The sequence below is a fragment of the Poecilia reticulata genome, chromosome 16, assembly GCF_904066995.2.
Source record: "Poecilia reticulata chromosome 16, P_reticulata-male-v2, whole genome shotgun sequence".
NCBI lineage: Eukaryota > Metazoa > Chordata > Actinopteri > Cyprinodontiformes > Poeciliidae > Poecilia > Poecilia reticulata.
In genome coordinates this window covers 29,601,842-29,627,130 of record NC_088845.1, presented here as the reverse complement: position 1 = coordinate 29,627,130, position 25,289 = coordinate 29,601,842, and the positions used below count along the sequence as shown (strand labels likewise).

Genomic DNA, 25,289 nt, shown 5'->3' with positions numbered 1-25,289 from the left:
TATTACAGTACAGTTTTCTGTAATGGATGAAAACAGAGACAGCTCTCCAACTTTGTACAGTTTTTGAAAATGAAGGTTTTATCTTACTTCTGAAATGTCAATATTCATAAAGTAGAAGAAAAATAAAGCCAAGATACAAATTGGGACCGACTTAAAGCAGGACTGGCAGGTAAAATCTCTGATCGGTGCATCAGAATTTCCTACATTGTTTTACTCAACTCCCTATAACAGGTATAATTCAGAATGCCCAAAACTACATGTCTACTTTCATATAAACTCAACAGTATATACAGTTTAATAGAGCTGGGGGGGATCAGACTTGCTTTCCATCATGTCATAAATGTCCTGATCCAGAATTAAAGACTTGAATTAATAAGGCCCTACTTTACGATAAACACATGTAGACATAAACATTCAATCAGAGTGAGCTGAACACTCAACTCATCCACCACATTGAGACGCTGCGCCCTCTCAGAGAGGAGTAACAATCACACGCTTCTTTAAGCTAAATCTAAAGATGCCAGAAACATTAAGGTATTTCATTCAGTTTTGCTGACTTTTAATTATTCTCCCACTGAAATCCCTGCAAGTGTTGTGACTCGAGGGAACGATAAAAGAAGAGGTCTCATTTAAAATCCGCTGCACAGCAATCTGTGGATGACAGATTTCCTGTGTTACTTTGTGTCTTGATCAGCAAAAAAAAGAAGAAAAAAGTGAGGCAGGCTCTTCAACGTTTGAATTTTTAAAAATGGCAGCTGAACACTGTCATTCTGAGCGTATCTGTGTCATCAGCCGCGCTGACGCAGCTCTCCAAAGACGGAGGCCCGGCATGGTTTAATCATCTCCGCACACACTGTATGGTGATGATTACATACAGCAGCAGCATCAGGCGGCCAAATGGGTGCAGTTTTGGGACAACATCACATTATTATACGCTTAAGTTTCCCCGTGGAAACTCTTTAACTGTATATACAGCAGCAAAGTTTTAATGCTGACCCAAGTGCTGAACTTGGTGGGTTACTTTTAAAAGTGCAATGCGGAAAGAATGAGGAATCAATACGGTACCAGTCCACAGGTAACTTCGAAAGTAAATCAAATATTTACAGAGCAGGGGTGGGAAAAGTTGGAGAGATCTGTGTGAGAAGTGAAAATGTAAACCAAGATCCTAACACCAAGTTCTAAAACGTTGGTTGAAGATGGAAATCATCTTAGCATTAGCACAGAAGCTAATATCTACAGTCTTCCTTCTCCCAGTGCTAACTGCAGAAATACACCACTCGGTCAGAAACAAACAAACAAACAGTTAGAGCCAAGAGGAGGGTCTTAGCGCTGCAAATCACTCATGTTCACAACCCTTCCCCCTTGCTTTCCATTATGCTACAGCTGGTTTACAACACAGCCTGTTACGAATGCTAATGCTAGCAAGCACAGCCTCCGATGACAACGGATAAACGGTTTTCATAAAACAGTAAGTTGTTTTTCTGCCATTAGCACATTTAGATCACGTACACGAGACTGATTGACAGCGCTAACACATTCCTCCTGGTTCTTATTGGTTGTTTTTGGTTGGGAGCGGTGCATTTCTTTTATTGTCATGGTGACATTTTCAGTAAATATGGAAAAAACATATGCTTGGAAAAGTTACATGCTGCAGCTTTAATCACAGATCTGAGCTGAAAAAAACAAACAAACATGACACGTCTTATTTTCAGAGCACAAGTGTTGTGACTTTACACGACCACATATCTCCTCAAGGTTAGTAAAGACCGGAGGGGGAAAAAATCCAGCAAGTTAAAGGAGTAAACAACATTAATCACGTAAGGAAACATCTGCCCCCAAAAAACTATTTTAACAATTTTACTAAATTTGTATCTTTTTATTAGTAAAGAATGTGAGAACTTTGTGTCCTGTTTGGACTTTTTTTACTGTTGAAGTAAAAAAAAAAAAAAAAAAAAAAGTAAAATCAAAAGATAAATTCGCAAGTTGCCACAAAAACCCTGGTTGCTTATTTTAAAGCATGACATTTTCTTCTTAATGGGACAGCTACATCAGTGATAATCATAGGATGAATCCATAATTTAGCAAAAGTACTTTTTTGTTTTTGAAAACCATCACAAATTAAGATATAAAGCAAAAATAACCGTTTTATTTTTTGTTTTGCCATTATTCTGTGCCATATTTTAAAATGGCTTACAAAACTACGATACAGATTTTACCTTTACATAAAAATGTTGTAAATGAAATTGTGGGACAGTTTAACAAAAAGGTAACATATTTTCATGTTCTATTGTGAGCTTTTATTTTACTACAAAAGTAGACACGTTTACACAAAACTTCTAGTTCTTGGAAACCCACTGGGTAAAGTTGAACATGGACTTTTTTGGGAGGACTCCTTCAGTCCATGTTGCATAAGCTCTGCTAACACAATGTGACCGTTTGCAGCTTGCAGTCAAATAAGAAAAGCCAAACCGATGAATCATTCATGCGGACTGTATGCAACCATGGGCCACATTAAAAATGCACAGGAGTGTTCAGCGGCCTACCAAGGTTTCCTGCAAAGGTTCAAGGACCGTATTTACACTTATGTTTACCACCACAGACTCCTTAACTTGTATATCTGTCGCGCTAAAATATCAGCCACTACCGTGTTCATCTTTCTAATTCCCAAATATCTCTGCTGAGCTTTATTTTATTTGATGTTTTTTCATCATCCGTACACTAGAATTGATCCAAAGTAACATTGTGCTGACCTTTTGGTGCTGAACATCTTGGCAGCGTCTTCTTTCTTTTGCTACGGGGCTTCGGGAGGTCGAGGTTTGATGTTGCCTTTTCAAATCTGCAGAAAGCAAACACACACACCAACAGTCAGCATAAAGGCAAGGGGTCAGAGAAAAGATGGGCATTGGGGGAGATGTTCAGTCGCCCTCAAGTTGTCGAAAAGCCTGGGCCACGCTGACCTCCACAGCCTTGGTTAGCCGGCCTCAGACTGAATGGAGTCGAATGGCATTTTTAATCATCGTTTACCTTACTTCGCCACATCATTTATAACTGAATGGGATTAATTGGGCATGAAGCTCAACTGGAACAATAAAAATGTAATTTAAAAACGGGGAGGCTGTATGTCTGTCTGAGCACACAAACATGTCACAGGCAGGTTGGGTTAGCAGCGCGTCCTCCTGAAAGGTTGAAATCCCATAAACGGCCGTTTTTCGTCTTGCCTTCCTTGGAGTTAGCCTCTGCTCTTTTATGTAAAGGTTATCAGGGAGCGTGGAGGCGGAGCTGAGGTAAAAGAAGATAGGATTCAATAATTAATGCAGAGGTCTACACGGGCCTCACTTCTCACCCTCTGCTGTCGGTAATGAGATGAGTGGACGGACAGAGATGGAACTGAAGCGCCGTCATTCTCTCATCCCAAAAGTGAGACGCATCCCACACCATCTCGTCACAAGAGTGTGTGAAATATCCAGCATCAATTATTCTACATACATTGTACTCAGTACATACTTTGGCATTTTATGCTTAGTTCTGACGTTAAAAGGGAAGAAATCCTCACTGCATTGGCAGGCTAACAGCTAGCATGATTGTCTGTTAGCTTAAGTCAAACAATATGGTGGGTCTGGTTGACTTGGTGTCAGAGGGAGAAAAGACTAATCACAGAGAATCTGTGGTGGGAGATAAAGACTAGGGTTATGAAATGGAGGCCTATGATCATAATCAAATATTCAAAAGTAACAGAGAAAACATGCAAAAAAAAAAAAAAAAAAGTTTTTTTTGTTGTTTTTTTTCTCCAAATTGACTTTTATGGTTTGTAGTCTTTTGAGAGATGCCTGTCTCATTTCCAAATAGTAGCAACCCTCTTAAATTAACATTTTAAATTTAAATATGGCAAGATTATGAATAATTGTGGCCTCAACTGGTATAAAACTAAGAGGTTGTAAGGGAAATCAGCAATAGTAGGTCATGGTAAAAACTAACTAAATGAATGAATGAATGAATGAATGAATGAATGAATGAATGAAATAACAGTAAAATGTCCGTCTCCTCTTCAGATTTGTTAAAAAGTGGAAGCCAAGTCATCTCCAGACCTTTTGCTCTTACAAACTAAGAAAACTGACACAATATAGAGATGGCATTTTTTTTTAAAGATGTTTGTAATCATCATCAATCATCTATTAAAATTGCCTAATCTAGCAACATGCAGTTTAGAAAACAGCACTGTCCAAAGTAATGTCCATTAATGGTTTTAAATTCATACAAAGAAAGATATCTAAAAATCCTTTTAGCTATACAAGAAATCAACAGAACTATTGTCTAATTCAGTTTTTTGGATTTAGACCTACTGACAGTAATTAAAGACAACTGTTTCCAAAAGGTCAGTCAACTAATTTACCTCGACTTCCCTTTATTGTGAAAATTCTTATAAAAATGGCGTAAAAACAAAAATAATAACAATCAGGTTCTGAGTGTAAGATAGGTAGAGGAATAAGATGTGCCCTGTGAGTGAAGTGATTGCAAAATTGATGTAAGGAATCAAAACTAATCATTGAAAACCAGAATTTAAAATAATGTCTTTTAGCAGATAAAACTGCTCTGCTACATGACCAACATGTAAACACATTCACGTCCCTTTATTTCCACCGTTAAGACGCTGCTGTGTTCGGTCTCTCTCCGTCCAACCGCCTCAGCATGTTTGTTTACTTTGTCTCTTTTTTTCCGGGCTGGGACTCAGCCAGCTTTCAGCTGCCAATCAAGCTCCGACAGGGATACACCCGACAAGCTGCTGAGGAAAACAAAAGCTACTCGCGTAATCTAGTGTTCCTTTCCTCCACACCACCTTCAGTTTCAACAATTTCAGTCAGATTTCAACATGACATCCTGTCAGCACGCTGACAGGAATCACAGGGGTTAATTCAAGGCTAGATACTGTATAAAAGAGACGGCACGGGAGGCAAGCAAAATGAAAATACTGCATTCAAAGAAACGTAGCATTATATAAGAAAACCTAGCGCCCGTCTCTGTGGTCAGACAACAGATATTTGGATGAGACAATCAGAAAGGTTTGACTACAACAAGAGGTTCACAAATGAACTGAATCTGTTAGTCTAACATTGATTCAGCTTCCTTGAATTTTTTTTTCTTGATTTATTGGATTTTTTTTCAAGAAAATTTATTGTAAAAAGAACTATTTTCTTGATTATTTTTTTTGTTCTACAGAATAGCACTAAATGATTCTAATATCATTAGCATTAGCTAAATTTCACTGTTTAATAGCAGTATATGGCTGGATGAGACTTTACAGAACATTGACTATGATCACCAACAAAAAAATGTAAAACATAAAAATTAGCAGTAGTATTGCAAATGAATGGTTTTCAATTGTTGTGAAAATTACTTTCCAAGTTTTAAATGTGTATTATTATGTATATCCATACTACCATTTTATAGTACAACTTCAATTCTAATAAAATTCTGCATATATCAAATATAAGATAAGGTCAGTAAAGCAAACAGTGTTCTCAGCTAAAACCTCCTGTAAGTGAAGGTAACTTTCTATTGATTTACAGCTAAACTTTATTCACCATGTTAGTGCACACAAACCAGGAAGTTATGTGTGAATAATGCTCTATAGCGCTGACTTAAATGGTAAAAGTCCAAACGGTTTGTGTCCAGAATGTGAGGGGTCTGCAGAGATGTTTTCTTGACACTACACCTGTACAAGGCCTGGATGGAGGGACGGTCATCACTGATGATCCTTTCTACTTTGGAATCAGTGGTTCCCAGAAAGTTGAAGTAAACAGGAAAAAAAAAGAAAAGAGAAATATGTTTAATATGTTTCAACAACCTCTTACTCTTAAAAGTTATTCTTCAGTTTATGACAACTCTTAAAGCAGTTCATGATTACCGAAGCAAAACCAAAGCAAAACATTTTTTTATGATTTAGCATCATGAACTTTAGTAGAGATGCACCAATTCGATATTAATATCTGTATCGGTCCCGATATTTAAAAAGAATTCTACATCGGGTCTCGGTGACACTGTGCCTAATCCATAAGTTGCAGATCTACTCTTGTCTATTTTTCCATACTTTGTGTTCTGAGCAACATCATGGTTTATAATTTATTCACATTACATTTAGAACTCCTAATTGCACTCTTTGAACCATTTGAAAGAAGATCTGTTGCTTTTTTTTTTTTTTTTTTTTTTTTTACACGTTTGACCAAAAATAGTCTACCTATATTTTTTGTCAGTACCAGTTTCTTCATTATGTATTTTTACAATAGCTGTTGTACTGAACAGATTAAAGTTGTGTTGTTTTTACATGTTTGACCAAGCGTGTCAATCTACTGGTGTATTTCAGTGAGCTGTACTGGTGCAGAGTTATCAAATAAGTTTGTAATTCAATACATTTATGTCTTTGTTTTTAAAAAAAGAAAGAATTTAAGTCAATCCAGCGCTGTTTTTCTGAATCAGATTGGCATTGGCCGATGCTAAACTTCTGGTCTTGGTGTTGGAAGTGAAAAAAGTGGATCACTGCATCCTTAAACTTTATTTGTCTCATAGAGCTGGCTCTGTCAAAGCTCTTGATTAACCGGTCTTCCTGTATTCCAACCCTCACCTTACAGTCAGGATCACGTGGGAAACAATAAGATGAGAGTGACTGAAGTTAGCTTCCTGGTAATGCTGCCTAGATTAGATGTAGAGATAAGGTGAGGAACACAGAGTAGACCTGCTGTTCATCTGAACCAAAAGGGTTTACGACCTGTTCCAAAATGCTTCCCTCAAACTGGAGGGAATAAATACTTCCTTCTGCCCTTCCTTCTGACTTGTCTTAGGAAGCCTCAGAAAAAGAAGATATTGGTTTTATCAAAGAAACATTGTTAGTTCTGTTCACCTGTCTTTTTACTCCATCAGTACTCAGTGAAGCAGTCATGCTCACCCCCCGTGGCAGCATGGACTCTTGTCTGCTTCCATCTCAAAGGCAAAACTTGTTTGAGGATGTTTTTCCTGCCAAGCTTCATTAAATCAACCTTGTGGTTCAGCTTAATTGTCTCTGGCCGTGCAGAGCGTGCTGACAAACACCATCAGCATTCGAGCGCGTAATGGACCGAGGAGAATCCCTCAGTCTCACAGAAGATCCGCAGGTACTGCCAGTGTTTAGGACAACACTTCCGTTCAGAGATGTCAGAGATATACTTTGTGGTATGCACTAGAAAGCTCTGATGTGACCGACCAACTCGTAATGATGCATTTTTGGGCAATTGAATGGAAAAATGTGTTTTAAAAAGTGTTTACACATACAAATTGCTGAAAAGCCTTTGCCAACAGACTCATGGTAACTTAGGGGAGTTACAGAAATTTCACCTCTTGGGTGGGAAATATTTTGACAGCGTAAACATACTTCCTGCAATGCAATAAGTCATTGCTTAAAGAAAGTACAATTTTCTTGAAGTCACAGCAAGCATGGGGAGGACGGGTGAGCGATGTGGACTTAGAATTTAATTGCTATATTTTGTGGTACTATCATGATAGCGATAAAAATTATGGTTTAACAAAAATTGACTACTTCTTGGTAAATGTATGACTCTATGCCTTGCAGTCATTCATTTTGGGGGGCGTTTAGTCGAAGGTAAAGTTTACACCTTCAATGTACAACAATGTCAGTTTAGACTTGGTAAAACTGTATTGTGTAACATTAAATCATGCTTGGCTGCAACTGTATCTATGGCAGCTCTTCTTTTATTCAGTGTTTGTAGCTTCTGTTAGCTTCTTGGCGCAGCTCCGTTCTCCTGCTACTGGTATCTAAAATCACAACACCCTCACTGTGTATCCCTCTGAAAAATGAACCCATTTAAATAAAGAAATCCCTCCATGGGTGATACCACGATAGAGAGCGTTCATTTTATAGCGTTAACACAGGTGCTGTAAGTGGTCCGGTATGAAACGGGGGTGATAGAACAACACAGCACTTTTAAATTTCAATAAATCAGAATGCAGAAATTGTTTCCGTTGTTTTAAAAGGTTTTTGTCAGTCTGCCTTTTCCCCATCGATACGCTTCCCGACCGCCCTGCACCTTAGGGGCTTAAAAAAAAAAAAAAAAAAAAGAAGACGCGCACATTGCGCAAAACTCTGAAACAGGAGAAGCAGGACATAAAACGGAGCGACGAACTAGATGTGAATTATGGCATAAAAACAGAGAATCCGACGCTGAACAGTAAAAAATCAGCACATGATGTGAAACATATGACGATTAGGCGGCGCAGCAGGTGATGAGATTACCGACGGTCAATAAACGATAAAATAAATCTAGCAACAGGAAAGAAACTAAAGTGGACATAGCAATAAACCAAGAGAGGATAATACTAATCAAATGAAACTAAATGGAAATGAATGAAGAACAAAATGCAAGAATAAACTAAGAAACTAAAGTAAATACAGAGGAATAATCTGGTATGGCAAGACCTTTCAAGCAATAATTAATACAGAGGACTGTATGGCAAGAATAAACAGACACTATTTCCAGATAAAAGGTAAAATAATATTGTTGAAGTGCCATGGGTTTGTTGAGACCACATCTAGTACTGAGAATAAATATATCTTACAGACCATAACATCACTTATTTATGTTTTTAAATCAGATTTGATATATTTATTTCATGTCAGTTTTAATGTCATGAGGCTGATGACTCCATGACACTTTCAATTTGACTCATTAGGATTTGATTAAGAACCAGATTTGTTCCTTGTAATTTCTGTCCAGTAAAACTATTAATCTATAATCAATAGACAGATCTATATAAAGATATAATCCATGTTTCTGTTTCATATTTGTATGGCATTAAAAGGACCTGGAACTTTTGTTTTTCCACTGAAAGCTCTGGTTTGCACAGTAAATGCCATGTGGGTGAAATTTTATGGATGATACTCTGATGTCCCATTCTCCTGAAGGCAGCACAGAGCTGCACCACCAGAAACCCACAGAAACACTAAAGAGAAGAAGTTATGATTAATGTAGTTACAGGTCTATTCATGTTTTAATGTTGCAGAGCTCAGTCGTTTGCAAATAGTTCAAAGTTTAAACTGGCATGTTGAACATCTTTTATCTGGTAATTATGTGGAATATTTAACAACTAGAAAATGGAAATAAATAAGAATATTTTTTCCACTCCGATTTGCTGCTGTTAGACCTACAAATTTTAACTTGAATGTCCATTGCATTTTTCGTAGACGCCTGTGAAAATAATTTCTATTCCCATGACTTTTTTGTTCTCTGGAAAATTATTTTTGATGATAAATCCAGAAACAAGCATAAAAATCAAAACATCTACAATAGTTATGGTAATATTAATGATAAAATAATGGTCAGTGCAAAGTAGCCTGCAAATTCTTTGGTGGGGGGTGAGGGACCTGAATAAGGGCTAGGGGGGCGCTGGGCCAAAAAAGGTTGAGAAACACTGGTTTAGACCAAAGCTGACTAAAGTCATCCAGTTTTTGGTAGAAATGGAAAGAAAAGAGAAAAATTATGCAAATGGAAATAGAGTTTGTTTTAATTCATCATGTGATTAATTGTTTTAGTCCTTATTGTGACAGGCCTATTCTTGACATTCCCATTTTAAATCAGGACACCAGCTACTTAAAGAAGAGTGATTTATCTCAATAAAATGCAAAGGGTTATTGCATTTAATTATATTTTCAAACTTACTGGCATTTATTGATGCTCTCATGGAACAATCAGTGGAGAAAATAGTAAAAACATTTCCAATATTATCACCAGTTTTTTTTTTTTAATTCAACATCGTTAATTCAAATTTATCGCAACAACAAATTAAAATTTTTAAGATAAACGTTCCATGATTATTGCCCACCTTCGCGCTTATCAGATGAGAAACTGAAATACTTTAAACTAGGGAGAAAACCTTATGGTGGTCTATCATATAATAATCAAGTAAACAAAATATTGGCATCGGACAATAAGCTTTTTTTTGGTAACATTTCAGTATTGGACCGATAAGTAAAACTGGGCTGAAATTGACAGCAAATATCTACTTCCATCTTGTTGCCATTTGTTTCTGAAGGGGAGGGGAAGGAGGTTGGTCATGTGATAGTGATCGGTTATCGACTCTAACAGCAATATTAACATCGGATATTCATAGACACACATTTTCATATCAGTGCATCTCTATGCAATCCCGTTTTGTCATTTAAAATATTTACATCAACATAAAATGTTCAGCATGTCCTCATGTTCCATCTTTCCAGATGTAAACAGTAATGCTGCGTGAGTTGAGCTTCATTAATCTAAAGAAGCCAACAATGTGAATGAAGATGAGCCAGGAGTCATAGATGAAGAAAGCAGATGGAGCAGCAGAGGAAGAGAATCGATTTGTGGCAGGATTAGCTGGCCCAGCAGGAAGTTAGAGTGGAAACTGTTACAAAGGAAGAGCAGCAGAACAAAAAAGGCAAGTAAAGGCCACATGTATACGGCAGGCAGGGCTGGGTATTTTTAGGCAATGCAGGTCCACCCACCTTTAGAGTTTAACTCATAAAAAAAACAAAAACAACTCTGCTCTATTCATGAACAGGATGATGTAGCCTTTTCACTTTCTGGAGAGACTTATAGGCAAGAGCATTTTATTCTTGGAGCTCAGCACAAACTCCTCCATCAGGGATGAAACTGCAGAGCATTTGCCAAGACAAATCTAAACCTAAATGTCTTCGTGCAGGTTCTGTGTTCACATCTCAATCAGGGCCTGGTTTGCTGCAGTGATATGACTCATCTTCCCCTCTGTTCCTCTCTGCTGTCCCTCGTCCGTCCCATCATCTGCACCTCTCCACTGCTCGTTTCTCCCCTCTCAGATCCTCCAGTCGCCCCTCTCTCCTCCATTCATACCCTCGCCTGTATCTGATGGCTCTTGCAGACCCTTATTGCAGTCTGTTTCCTGAGCCAATAAAGGTCACAACAACCTGGCAGGAAACACAATGCCATTATGGTAATGATCAGTCAATTAGGAATGATTGACTGATGACTGATCATTCCTAATTGATCAGTCATTTCTGAAATTTCTGAAATGACTCTCAGAAATTTCTGACTCTCAGATTTGCATTGGGCTGTTGGGGCTGCCTGTTATCTTCCTGAGGGCATCCCATCTGGTCTTCCAGGAGAAAGCCAGCCGTGCCAGGTTAGTTTGTGCATTCTTGGAGAGAAATGCATCAGAGCCCCTTTTGCGAGCAAATAAAACTTTCTACAATGGCTGCCGGAATTTAGCATGCACACATCGACTGGCAGCGATGGTGATATCATATTGACTTTAACTTTAAGATGTCGGTTGTAGATCTAAATGGCATCAGATAAAAACTTTGTTAAAGTTAATTTTTCAAATTTTATAGTTTTTTTAAAATAATTTTGTTGTTAACAGATTTTGCTTGTGCACTGAATTTGCAAGCATACCAGAAACTAGCTTACACAATGGTTCCGGCTGGAAATTTTAACTGAAATTACATATAAAGCCATTTTATAGCACAATCAAGTAACTACATTTCCTTCAGTTATGAAAATGCTGAATATATCATAATATTGACATCATAATTTAGTGGCTTGAAATTGAGCCTCTGTCTCCTTAAGAAACTTGCTCTTTCTGACACTTCAGGAAGTAATCACAACATCGCTCCACTATTAACCCTGTGACAATGTTTTCAGAGTGTTACACTGAAAAGTAGCCTGTATAATTAGCACCACAGATGCGCAGTTCCAGCAGGTGTTTGCCAATTGCTGCTGGCTAGTCTGAAGGAGCCGAGTGGGGCAGTCACAGGGGTTGGCTGCTCTGTAATGCGGAAGCTAGGAAGCTTTGAAACTGCAGCTCCAGGAGGAGCTTTATCCTCCAGGGCGGAGCTAGGTCCACCCAGACATTTTACACAACTGAATGGTTGCCAAGGGAGATTAAAGGATTTTTCAAACACACAGAAAAGAATCAAAGAAACACTCCAGGTATGTTTTTGATGAGGGAATAACATTATAACATAATGTAGAGCTACACAAGTCAATTTTACACAATACTGCCCCTTTAAAGTCTCAGCCCTAGTTTTAACCAAACTCTAGTGAAAGGTAGAGTCATGGTCCACTGGAACTGCTGCTCTACATGTTTTGTTTCCCCTTTAAAAACAAGTCAGATTCTCAGACTTTTAGAGAATGCAATGAAATTAATTTGTGGCAACTAATTTCTCTGAAACGGTAGTACTGCAGGCACCTTTAAAATGGACCGTGCTGTTTACCTCACGGATCCAGATTGGAAATTATCCATTACACCCTAAATCAATGATACGACTCTTCCACAAGTATCATAGATGTAGTGAGCAATACGTCAATGAAATCAGGCGAGCATTCTTTGCTACACATCAACAAAAGATATATTTGTTCCAGTAGAATAAATTTAGAATCAGAACCTATTGTTATCCTCCAGAAAAAGGTGAGTTAAGGTCTGTGCGCAGAAAAGAAAATGGACGCTCTGTTTTTGCAGCTTGTTCTTCACCCACAATCTGGCCAGAACTGGTGTAGTAGTGTCCTACAACTATTGTGTGATTGATCAGAAAATTGAAGTTGGCATGGTTACTACAATAATGTATGCTGCATTAGATGGGCCCTCTCACAACTTCCCAACTCGTGGCTGTGCTTCTTTTCTTACCACATGCAGAAAAAGGAACTAATTTCTCTGTTCTTGCTGCTTATAGCTTTTTTTCGAAGTTTAAAAACACAAAATGTTGAGGAAACTCTTCAAACTGTGATAAAATTAACAGTAAGTATGAAAGATTCAGCCATTTGATACTTTAATATTAAGAAAACACCGACTGCATTTCCACTATAAATGCCAATATTCAGCAGTTGTCTAAAAAACACAATTTTGCAAGAGCAGTGAATAAAAAGTGCAAATAAAATCAAACAAGACTAAGTTTGTTCACAGAATAAGACATAAAAAAACATTTCTAACCATCATCCTACCGCTTACTGTTGTCTTCGTCTAAAAATTTCGAAATGCACCATTTCCCATACAGCCAATAAACCACCTCATCCCAGCGCAAACATTTTTACTGCAAAACATGAGTTTTTTGAAAATGGCGAGTTTCCATTAAGCCAATTTCTTTTCGTAATTCCAACTTGCGCAATTATCAAATTAAACAAACAATCATCTTTTTTTTAATTATCCAACAACAATGTAATCCAAGGAGATAATTAGTTCTCCAGCTAGCAAAACCATCAGGAATCAAATTTAGCAACTTACAAGACCCGACGCTGTGGACAAGAGCTATTGAGACCCTGCTCAAAGAATTCACCATTTACAGAACATGAACCGCTGGCTTTTCCACTTCAGTCTTTGGGGGCTGATGTCAGCTGCCCATGATGACAACAGCAGAATAACCTAAAGAAAAACTTCAGCTTTCCAGCAGAGTTGCTGGTGGCAAAGTACGGGAGCTGGAGCACTGTCAGTTTGAGTTAAAGGCGCGTGGCCGGCCGGGTTGAGGACTCGCTCTCTGCCGAGTCACTTCACAGTGTGATATTAGGCTGACAGAGACAAACGCCCCGTGGAGTGTCATTCAACAATGACCTCCGTCCCCTTGCTGGGATTCAATTAGCTTCCAGGCTGTCTCCAAGTGGAACTAAAGGCAGCGCTTGCTCAACTTTGCTGATGGGGCCAAATCAGATTGTAGTCTGCTGTTGATAGCTCCAACGTCTGGTGGGTCTCAGACGTACATTATTGCACTGTCCCATTATCGACGAATTAACACAAGGGATCTGAGATTCTGTGACACGTTGCAAAAAATCTGGAGATTTGTGGACAAATGGCAAAACCCTAGACTCAAAACTGCAAACCAAATCGAAGGGAAAACCGATCAATCTATGAATGCTCCAAAGGCAGTCTCCAACTTTCTTTATCCCACCCATATGAACTCTGATTTTGGTCACATGGCTCAGCCCAGAGCCAAAAGAAGAGAGTGGATTGTTACAAGGGAGGAGGAGGAGACATGAGCAGGGGGGCACTGGGCTGAGTTCCTGTAGCTTAGTGCTGTAAATCCTCTAATCCCCTAACCAGTTCCATGGAGCTGTTTACTGCTTGTAGGTAAGGCTGTAACCGACCGAAACCAGGTGCAGTTCTGTGTAAGTCACGTCCTTCGGAGTTCAACCCCCGACCTTACTCATTCTTCGCCTGCTCTTTTGGAAAGATTGCCGAGGACATTCATCCCCTCCATAAATCCATTTGGAGATTATCACGATTAGACTGTGGGATAACGGAGAGGCAGCCCAAAAAAAACAGTGAAAAAAAATTTTTTTAAATCACCCAGATGGAAGCGGGACAACAAATCGGCCATCATCCCTGCACTTTTTAACATGTCGAATCGGATTTTTGGTTGGAAGCTTTTCTTGGCATAAGTACCTCTGGTGGGTAGAAGTCTGGTCTATGAAACTGCATCTCGTTTCAAAGACACAAACATTTTGGTCCCTTCACTTCCAATTAGGACGCAAGTCAATAAACTCATGCTTTGCATCTGCCCTCTCCAATGCTGCACCATATATATGCATTTTGCGTCTCCACACTGTCCCCAGTCTGACCATCATCTAAAAGAAATACGGTAACACTTTATTTGAAGGGGGGTGAATAAGACTGTCATGACACTTTCATAAACATGTCATAACACCTGTCATGAACATGAATAAGCCTTCATAAATATTTATGACTCGTCATAAAGCGTCATTCGGTAAATTATGACACTTTTAATACAAAGTTGACATTATTCAAAATGTCTGTTATGAATTAAAATGTATTTTCAAAACCACCTGGAATCATCAGTGGTCTTCTGTTTACCCCATGTCGCCACAACATTTCAGTATTTCAAGTAGTGGTGTGACGTGATAAAAAAAACAAAAAAACTAACGGATTTGAATTATTTAATCACATCATTTTAATCTTATTTTGTTAAAAACGCAATACTTGTCACAGTAAAAGTTAAATAAACACAAAGTTAAACAAGTTTTGCATCAGTTATCTGCTGTTTTTTTAATTTAATCTGCAGTTAAATAAACTGCAGATTAACTGTATTTAATCCACAAGTTGATTAAATACTTCCATTTAATTTTTTTTTGTAATTAATCAAGTAAGCTTATTAATATCAAGTCCCAGCCCTAATGTCAGGTAAACCTTTCAACTATTACTGATGGTGTTTCTCACTGCAATCATTCCAGAATGTTTCATGTGTCAATGTGCAACTTTTTGTCTCCTATACTACAGCAATAACAAACGTTCACCACAACATATAATGGCTGTTACTTGGACTCTTGGGAATTTGAGGGGTTTTTGAGGTTCTTTTTTTTCCTGAAGTTAGCATTTTTTTTAGATGCAAAAAAATTTTTTATAATACAAATACAGGCAAAATAACTGGACCTTTATGTTGGGAATTAAAATCTTAAATGCAACAATAAGCTTCAAAACTGAACCTGTTGCTGTACATCAGTCTGGAACTCCTTTGATGGGGGTTAATTTGAAATGATTAAATTGTTAATGATTTCAAAAAAAGTCTGAATTAAAGGCAACTTTTTAAAGGCAACTTCTTTCCTCTACGAGAGCTATATTTGCTTCAACCAAAACAGTTCGATCATCTTTAAATGGACATCTTTGTTAGATATGAGAAAAATGGCAGTCTGAAATAATAAAGAAGCTTTTCAAAATAAATGTCATAAAATAAAAATAAAAACTTATGAAGCACTCCATGAATTTTCTTTAACGCTTATTTTTTATTTCATGGGGACATTTTTTTTATTATTTCATGGAGCATCTATAAATGATTTACCAATGACAGCACATATTTTATTTTGAATGAAAGTGTCTCTTTAAACTATAGATGAACCGGCCAGATGGAGGCTGATCTTTGTCAGCGCTGTTGTTCATTCCTGATGCAATAACTCCTAAGAAGAGTCTGACACATATTTCAAATGCATCCAATCCCACTGTGTATTCATCAACATTCAAGAAAAAAAAAAATCAGAACCACTGCTAACTCTGTTATTTTAGGGGGAGTTTTGGGTTCAAAAACTACAAAAATCCAAAAGGGAGCACTTGGACTCACTCACCTTCCCATAACGAACACAAGGAGAGTGTCTGTTCATTAGACCTGTCATGATGCAAGTTTTCCCTCCCAAAGACCAATAAACTTTAATTTTATAAAGTTCACACTGGAACTGGAAGACATTTTATATATGCAAAATAAAACAGGACAACCAAAAACAAATAAAGCTGAAATACATAGAATTCACAACCAAAACCATAAAAAAAACCACAAAATAGATTAGGTGTCCATAAACAAAATTGCCCTTCAAAAAAATATCATAAGAATGGAAATTATGAAATTAACTTAAATCTATGATGCAATTAATTGCTTATTGTTGCAGGCTTGGTGTTCACTAAAAAACTGTTATAAAAAAGAAACAAAGAAAACAGATGCCTCAACCATAAACTATTTTTGTTCAAAATCCCTCTTACAAAGTGAGATCTGTTGTTGGCAATTTGACATTTCTGTACCAACACATCTGTAGAACTTTTAACACAACTAGAGGTTTGATAACCTCAACAAGCTCAGCTTATCAAACAAACCTGAGGAAAAAAAAGATCAAAAAGATGAACATGAAATATAGATTAGGAAATCTATGAAACTAATTGAATTTGTTCCCTCTGAAACGGCGTGTTTGAAATCGTTTTTACGACATGAACTCACTTGAGTTTCATCAGCAGTGTGCAGTAATCAATTGGTAACAGCAAGCATACATTCATGATGGCAAGAGGAGGGAGTAATCAAAGCCACAGGCACCATGCATAATTTGATCAAGAGAGCTATTCCTTAAGGTGTGTGTGTGTGTATGTGTGTGTGACCTCCAAGTTTTACAGCTGCGACATTTCAAACAAGAACTCAACAAGTGTATCTAAAGTTCATGGAGCTTAAACAATTAGTGTATTATTCCAGTTAAAGAGCCAAACATTATGCATGGTTACCTTTTCATTAGATGGTTCGTCATTCCAGGATGCAATAAATTACTCAATCACCTTTAAGAAGTGGCTGTTCATCCAATTTTCTGATGAAATGACATTCCCAATCAATCCTGCATCCAATTTGATCCATAATTAACCTCATGTGCACCAAGAAATCACCTAGTGACCTGAATCAGACAATTTTCAGCTTAATCGGTCAAGACCTGTGAGCGGCTGACCGGAAACTCAATACATCCCATCTTTTACCTGGCCAGTAAATGCATCATTTGTCAACCACTACCAGCTCAGACTAGCAACAAAAGTCTTCACTGTGGAGACAGTCACAGAGTACAGAAGTTATTTTCAAGTTTCAATCACGTGGTCAAGTCAGAGGAACCATTAGGGTGTACGAAGCAACTGAAAACTGGATTCGTAACGACATCCTGAGACAGAGAAACTGCTGCTTATAAAAAGAAAATCTTGTCCCCACTTCCTGACCCATGCAGAGATCAAGCTAAAAAACCAAATAATTATTTTTTTTTGACCCTTTGCTCATCATGCTCTTAAGAAAATGTCCCACTCCACCAGGACAGACGTGAAAACAAACTGATATCGCTTTCATTAAGTTGCTTTCACTCTAAAAATGGTCACGGCATGTTGTGCAAACAGACGGGAATGCAAACTCATCATCTACCGTTAACCTTTTGATGAGAAAAGAAGACCATGATGGATAGCAGCCATCAATAATCAGGACCGGCAGCCATCCATTTGCAGCGAATACTTTTTACAATGTAATAAGTATACTTACTTATACACTTCATAAGTAAGTAAGATTAGTAAGATGAAATTGAATATTGCATTATGGAGAAGGTATAGGCATATAGTCATTAGCAACCATGAAGAAAATGCCTCACCATCATGTATCATGTACAAACAAAACCTGGTAAGCATCTAGACTTCTGTAAGCCTTTAAGGATCAATAGCTCAGCCAAGCTGACACAACAGACAGCAGCAGAAAACAGAAAGCTGGAAATAGTGCAGAAATCTGACTGTTTTAGCCTTTTGGAAAGTCCAATCCTGTCTGTCACAGAACATGCCGGATTTGGAAATGAAGGCATTCTTTTGGAAATCCATCCATAAATTATCTTACGCTTATCCGAGGTCAGGTTGCTGAGGCAGCAGCCTAAGCAGAGATACCCAGACTTCCTTCTCCCCAGCCACATTGGCCAACTCCTCCAAAATAATCCCATGGTGTTCACAGACCAGCCAAGACTCACAGTTCCTCCAGAGGGTTCTAGAACTTCCTCCGAGTCTCCTACCGGTGGGACGCGCCCGGAACACCTCACCAGGGATGCGTCCCAACCAGATGCACGAGCCACCTCAACTGGCTCCTATTGATGGATGGAAGTATGGATAAAAGAGATTGCATGCTATAACTCTTTGTGGCCTGGCTTTATTTATAGGCTCCATTCGGTATTTTTATTTTCACATCACAGACAGCAAAACTCAACAGGTGGGCCAGCAACTGGAAATCAACCACAGAACCTCAGTGAGTCTCTAAGGGATGGATCTTCCAAAGCTGGATAAAAACCAACTACCTTTGTTTTCCCAAAAAAACAAAAGTATTACACTTTAGAGTGACTTCACTATTTTAGAGCCTTCCACTTTCATCAGCCTCTAACTTCTCATTGACCTTGAGTCAACTACCTTGCAGGATGTTGCAGCAGAGCGAGTTTGGGAACAGTGATCCAGTTTCCCCTCCTGTGCGGCTCTGAACAACTCGACCCTTGTCTTTGGTCTGAGACGTTTTATTAGAGACGTACAGTGAGAGATTAAAAGTAAACTGAACAATATATATACACACAAACACACTCGCGCACACACGTACACAGAGGCTTCCAGCTATGGAACCCTGCAGGCAGCTCACTCTACACCTTATGGGACTATACCTTATTGCATTATGCAATGCTGTAATAGGCTTAGCTACACACTGCTCTGCAGGGGAGGGGAGCTATTGGCCTCACTCAGATGACTCACTTCATTAAGTCTGCCTTCCTCAGAGCTTTGCAGAACTTTCCACACTTCTTATAGGAACACAGTGTATATGGTTTTGTTTTTTTATTAATTTATTTGGCAGGGACAATGCACGATGCACCAGGATCAGCCAACTGGCTATATTTCATCTGCTTAAATAAAACACATTTGTTTAGGATAACTTTATTTTAATTCATGATTTATTTGTCTGCAGTGGGTTTTTTGGGGGTTGGGGGGTTCTCCAATGTTTCTGTGGTGCTAGTGGCTTTTGTTCGTTAGTAATTTGACAAGAATACCAGCAGAGAGAGAATAGGATGCTGTAAGTGGTCCGGCTCCGGGAATCGAACCCCCGACATCTCGAAGACCGTCCCTTCTGAATAGTGAAGTTGATCTACTAATGAGCCGCCTGGCACCCCATAAATCACTTTTTCATTAATTTACTTTGGCATAGAGAACTGACTGACTGTCAGGAAGCAAACGTACATTTAATTAACCCAAAAAAGGGAAGCAAAGCAGGAAATAAAGCATAACCCCTTTATTTAAAAAATAAAAATCACCTGCGCCGCAATGGCAGCATCACTGCATCCCTCTTTTGGAACTATTTTTAACCCGACAGGCCACCAGCTGCACGGAAACGCAACTCTTTCAAACGTTAAACATTAATAAGGAAACGACCGGCCGGTCCTGAAAGAAAAAAAATGCTAATAATTACCGGCATTAGCCTGGCAGCTTCGGAACCAGCGCGTGATGACTTACTTTCCGAAGCCCGGGAACGGCGACGTCCCGTTGGAGATGCTCAGAGACGCTTCCCGGCAGGGGGTATGGAGCTGACTGACTGGCTGTGGGTGGAAATGTTTCCTCAGCAGGCGTGTGCCATAGCGGGAATGTACACAGAGGCAGACATGCGGAGTCATTTGACCTTCTCCCAATAGAAACTACCATCGGTGAAACGTAGGAGAGGGGAGGAGCGGACCGTACCAAGCGGAAGGTCCCAGCTAGGCCGGGGGGGAAGAAGAGCTGTCATCCTGGGATGTTAACAGCAGCAAGGATGGGGCTCAAGCAGAGCCTGCAGAGGAGGAACAGACGCTAATGGAGCTTGTATGCTCAAAACCAGAGGCAGAGTCCATGTTGATGTGCCCAGTCATTCCCATCGGAGTACAATTTGTCACATCTTTTTTGTTTTAAGGTGATGCTGACACAAAATCGCTGCAAATATATTTTATGTCCACCTGCTGTTCTGCTTGTAAAATGAGCAAAGATGTGCTGATGGTCACATTCTGTTCTGCTCAATTAATTTTTAGCATGCAAACAACATTTCAGGGATTATTCTGATATATTTGCTTTGACTATTTGTGCTCCCTTTTTTTTTATTTGAGGCATTACAAGTTTAGACAACTATTTCTTCTGGTTTTGCATGCTGGAAGGGTTTTGCTGAGGTATTTATTTATTTATTTTAACTTTTGAACAGTTATTATAATTTATAACCATATTTCAACTGTTTTTACACTAGGAGTAATTTATTTGAATTTCAGAAGCTCATACTTGAATTTTGACCCCAAATCCCAGAGGAGTTAAAAAGGACTTTTCAGTCGATCACAATAGGCAAGAATCAGTTCTCCCTCCGCAACGTCTCTTTTTCCTGGCTTTCTATAGCCAGAGATTTAAAAAGGAGTGGCAAAAGCAAAATAGGTAGGTTAGCAGTTCTTTCCAGCAACTGATGTGCAATATGGACTCTGCTGCAAGATTGAGCTGTTAGCATGCCATGAAACTGTCATACAGCATCAGTCTTCAGGCAGAGGCCTCTTCTGATTCATTGGAAGACTGACTGCTACTGGAGATCACCATCCACAACAACTCTCCAATTTTTATTTCTGATTAAAAAAAATTTTCAATAGGATTTAAGTTTGGGTCTTGACTGGATCATTTTAAAACATGTATATGTTTTAATTTACACCTCTTCCTTGAACCTGCTTCACTCAAGTCTTTTCCTCCGTTTAACAGGTTTTCTTCTTCAGTATTTAGATCTGACCATAAAGACTTTTGATTTTAGACAAAAGAATATTCTTCCATATGTTTGCCCTTATATTGGGCTTTACATGACTTGTGGCACACTACGTGTGACTTTCATTAACACAGACAGTGGGGACAATTTACACACTAACACCTGTTAGACTTTAATACTTAATAGTTTAATAGTTCTTGATACTTTAGCATATATCTAATATGCTTTTCAGCTGGATTTGGTAAAAATAAACTGTTTCTAACTGAAATCATTGTATGTCATTTTAGATAGTTCTTTTCCCATCTAAAATGACTTTAGCTCTTTCCACTATGAAACATGTTGTATTTATTAAGCTAAATCTTTAGCACAGTGTAGTCACATCGTCCAATTAAAGCTCCAAATTCTCATAAGACTGGAAAATATTGGGATTATCAGTAAACGCAGAACAAAAAAAAAGTTAGAAATAATTTCCATCCTTTGCTTCATGTCATCACAATATAATACATTAAAACTGTGTTATCAATATGTTCAGAGTTCTGCTTTTGACTTTTGAATTATGTGGAAACTCAGTAGCTTGATGTTTTATTTGAGTCAACTGCTATACCTCACCGCTGTATGGAAATCTCAGGAATATCAGTGATGGCTGCATTCTTATTTTAGCACATGCTGACACACTGGCATGGCTCCTGGGAACACATCACCTGTGACGGGCTCAGTTCTGCTGAAATGTCTCGCCAGTCTTTTTCACTCCAACTGTTTTACTGAAGAGATTTTAACTAACAACAAAACTCACCTGCCCTCCCTTCACGAGAGAGCCTCAATTATTATAATAACTATTTCATGAAGTTATATATAACCTGCTGTGCTCCAAGAAAATGAAAACACGTCTTATGATTAGTGTCAGTTGCCACCAACCTGGAAATGTCATCATGATCTAGTTCAGAAAGAAAGAAGATAACCAAACCTGGAAACAGATTAGGTTAGAATGCAGCAGGTTCACCACTCTTGTTAAATACCTGGATGATGTTGGCAGATTGTTTCAAATATTCTGATTTTGTCACAAACTTTAGGTATTTGGGTTTTGTTGTCACCTGTGCTTGTGGGTTTTTTGTGTGTGTTTTTTTTAGTATTATTGATTTAAATACTGCAAACAGATAGTTCTGTTCCATCTGCATTGAAGGAAAGATGAAAACTTAAAAAATTAAGAAGGGATCCAAGTGAGGTGCACCTGCAGAGAAGAGAACAATTGGGAATCAGGGACCGAGCAGTTACCAGGAACCACGGAGTAATGGGAGGTAAAACGAAGGATCCAGCAGGGAATGAAAGAGAAAGAGGAGCTTAAATACTGAGGGAGAGATGGAAATGACAAAGGGACCAGAAGAGCTAAAGACAGGTGAATGGATGCAGCTTGGGAAGGGAGCATGTGGAGGCAAATGAGAAAAATTGATTACCGGCTGGGAACAGGAGCAAAATGACTGACTTAAGGTAAAGCAAAAAAAAACAAAACAAAGTAAAGAGAAGGAAGGGGGACTAAAAACCAATCTAACAAAACAAAAACAATGAGATTAACTGAATTAATACAAGTGATCAACTCAAATGAAGGCTCTTCAAATCAGAAGCACAAATTAAACTAAAAGTCCAAACACCTACAGATCATGGCACACCAACCTGATAGCAAGTTTTTTGGCAAAAATTTTAAAGTGATCAATGAGGGAAATGGATCTATAGGTGGTGCACTCCCTTTGATATTTTCTCATTTTTACCACAGAGATTTCAGGGTTTTCCCAAGTGTATTATAAGCCTGGTGGGCCACCAGGCTTTACTTGTGACCCCACCAGGCTAAGCATTACTTATTTATTTAAGTCCTTCTAAAATATTTGCATTTTTTAAGACTTTATAGTTGATGTCCAGGTAATAATCTTCCAATTTTTCATTAACACATAATAGTCAAGTGATATTTTAACATTTTTTAATTCAAAAACACGACGGGCTGCTGCATGAATGACTGCACCTTTTCTGAAGGAAACTTTGGATCTTGTACTGAGAAGTTAAAAGTTTCACCTCTGCGAATAATTTTGGTGGAACAGAGAGTAGTAGACATGTAAACTGAGGTGATAGAGATAAAAAAAAGTCTGACAAAATAACAACAAACAAAACACCAGGTCTGGGGTATTTTCTTAACTTCAACCAAAAGAGGAGATCATTGAGGAGTAGGTCTTCCGATAGTATTCCTTTAATGTTGTCAGTAGTGAACAGGTTAATCGTGACTATTCTAATTTTAGAAATTGCATGTTAAAAACTTATGTTTGTACTTCTGTTTACATTGATGCATGCATGGTGCTGTGGTAGTCATAACGGAAACGACTTGATCCCTGTAGCAAAGTGCAGGCCTGCCTGTACAGCTGCACTGACAACACCCCAACGCCGCAGTCAGACACTGCATTTCTCAAGTATAAATGAAGACTTGTTACTGTATTGATTGATGGTGCACTTCAGCAGTGAGGGGGTGAAATCAATGAAGGCCACATGGAGGCTGAGGACTGATGCCTGTGCAGAATACCCTCCTGAACATCTGAGATCTCACTCATAAATAAACAGAAGAGAAAAAGACTCTGATGAACTCGCTCTAGATCTACACAAATATGCGTAGTCGGTTAAATATTTGCTTTTAAAAAGTCAAATATATTCATAAGATGTTACCCGAAGAGGCCTGTGGTTGCAACACTAACGGTTCGTCAACATGACAACAAACGTTTGTATAATTAATTTAGCTCAACAGTCTCAGACGGGCAGAAAATGTGAATTTTCCCACCAGTGAGTACAAATTTGCTTGGATGACATGGTTTGTATATGAAATGAGCTTAAACAAAGCGGCTGAAGAGAAAATGTTTCGTCTTCTGTTTTTGTCACTTACATTTTAGATCATAAAATAATTTTTCAAATCATTTTATTTAAGAATAGAAGCTATCCACTAGTAGAATTTCTGGTTCCACCAGATAGATGAATTCAGATAATATTTCATATTCAGGGACATCTCTGACAGAGTTGCCGATTAGGGTTATGTAGATTCTGACTGTTTTGAATCTTGTTTTTAAATGTACCATGCTTTTGTTTTAGTTTGCAATTTCTTATGTGTAACAGGTTCCTTTGTGAAGATGGGTTACAGAGAAGCAACACCAGACCTATTCAGTTGGGTGAAGTTCATAAAGACAAACCGGCATGCAGAGAGACACGAACGCCCCAGCAGGGTTTAGTGATGGCCTTTGCTTGTACAGATATCAGAGTGCGGAAATATCAGCCAGTTAACCTGCTACGTATGTGACAATACAGATAAGACAAAGAGGAAATGGCTTTTGAACGATCCCCTGTCATGCTATCTCAGACACGGTTGGATTTCAGGAGCACAAAGAAAGTCTGGAGGCATGTGGCTCAACACGTGCGACGCAAAAGTTTATTCAGGTCAGTTTTCTTTTCAGTTTATTTATATAGCGCTGTTTCACTACAAACATCTTCTAAGACAATCTTTTCCATTCAATCATACGTCCTAGTTATCAACAGTGCATTAATAAATTTTTTCTAAGCTTTACATCTTGTTATAAAGTTATTCTCACATCATTCATGTTTGAGTAATTATTGAATCTCTCATGGCAACGGTTTGGGTTTGTGAAACACTTGACGGAGGCAAGCGCTGCCTTCCAGCTCCTTCAAACTAGCAGCAGCAGCAGCAGCAATGAGCAAATACCTGTGTAACTGTGGAGCTTCTTATATGAGCTATTTCTCAGACCAGATCTCCGACAAACGTCTGCAAATGCTAAATAGAGGAATGTTGATGTGAAGGAGGAAGTTCAGAAAGAGCAGGAGTTTTTTAGAGAGACACAGGCCCAATTTTAAGACGTCTTTTAAGTCTTAAGTCATGTTTAAAACAACATTTTTATTACAACTAAGGTTTACATAGTTATTTGGTTGTGCTATAAAATGACAGTATGTAGCTGATTGTAAAGTGCCTTGAGATGATATTTGTTGTGAACTATATAAATAAATTGAACTGAATCGAAAAATTCAGTTTTACTCCTATAACAAGATTTCAAACTAAGGAAACCCAGCAGATTGCATCGAGTCATTGATATTCACTCCTCCTGAACAAGCTTGTAGTGACAGAAGACAATCATTTTCATTGTGTCATTAACTTTAAAACAGTCTCTTATACTGAGCCTTTACATAGCGACAGTGGAGAGGAAAGATTCCC

General features: G+C 38.4%; 1 protein-coding gene across 7 annotated transcripts in view; it reads right to left on the bottom strand.

The window, feature by feature from the left end:
- oxr1a (oxidation resistance 1a) overlaps positions 1 to 19,970 on the bottom strand; it is a 176,323-nt gene extending 156,353 nt beyond the window's left edge. For 3 of the 7 annotated variants that reach the window (XR_535755.3, XM_008431798.3, XM_008431803.3), the window contains exons 1-2: positions 19,798 to 19,970; positions 2,751 to 2,836 (exon numbers count right to left, since the gene is read on the bottom strand). Coding sequence is in view for 6 of the 7 variants with exons in the window: in XM_008431798.3 (XP_008430020.1) it covers positions 2,751 to 2,836; positions 19,798 to 19,955 (244 nt within the window). In the remaining variant the exon portion in view is untranslated. Of the gene's footprint in view, positions 1 to 2,750; positions 2,837 to 19,598; positions 19,634 to 19,753 lie in introns of those variants that run through there. The other 4 variants (XM_008431799.2, XM_008431808.2, XM_008431800.3 and 1 more) reach the window with 3 other exon arrangements.
- Between the last annotated feature and the right edge of the window lie 5,319 nt (positions 19,971 to 25,289).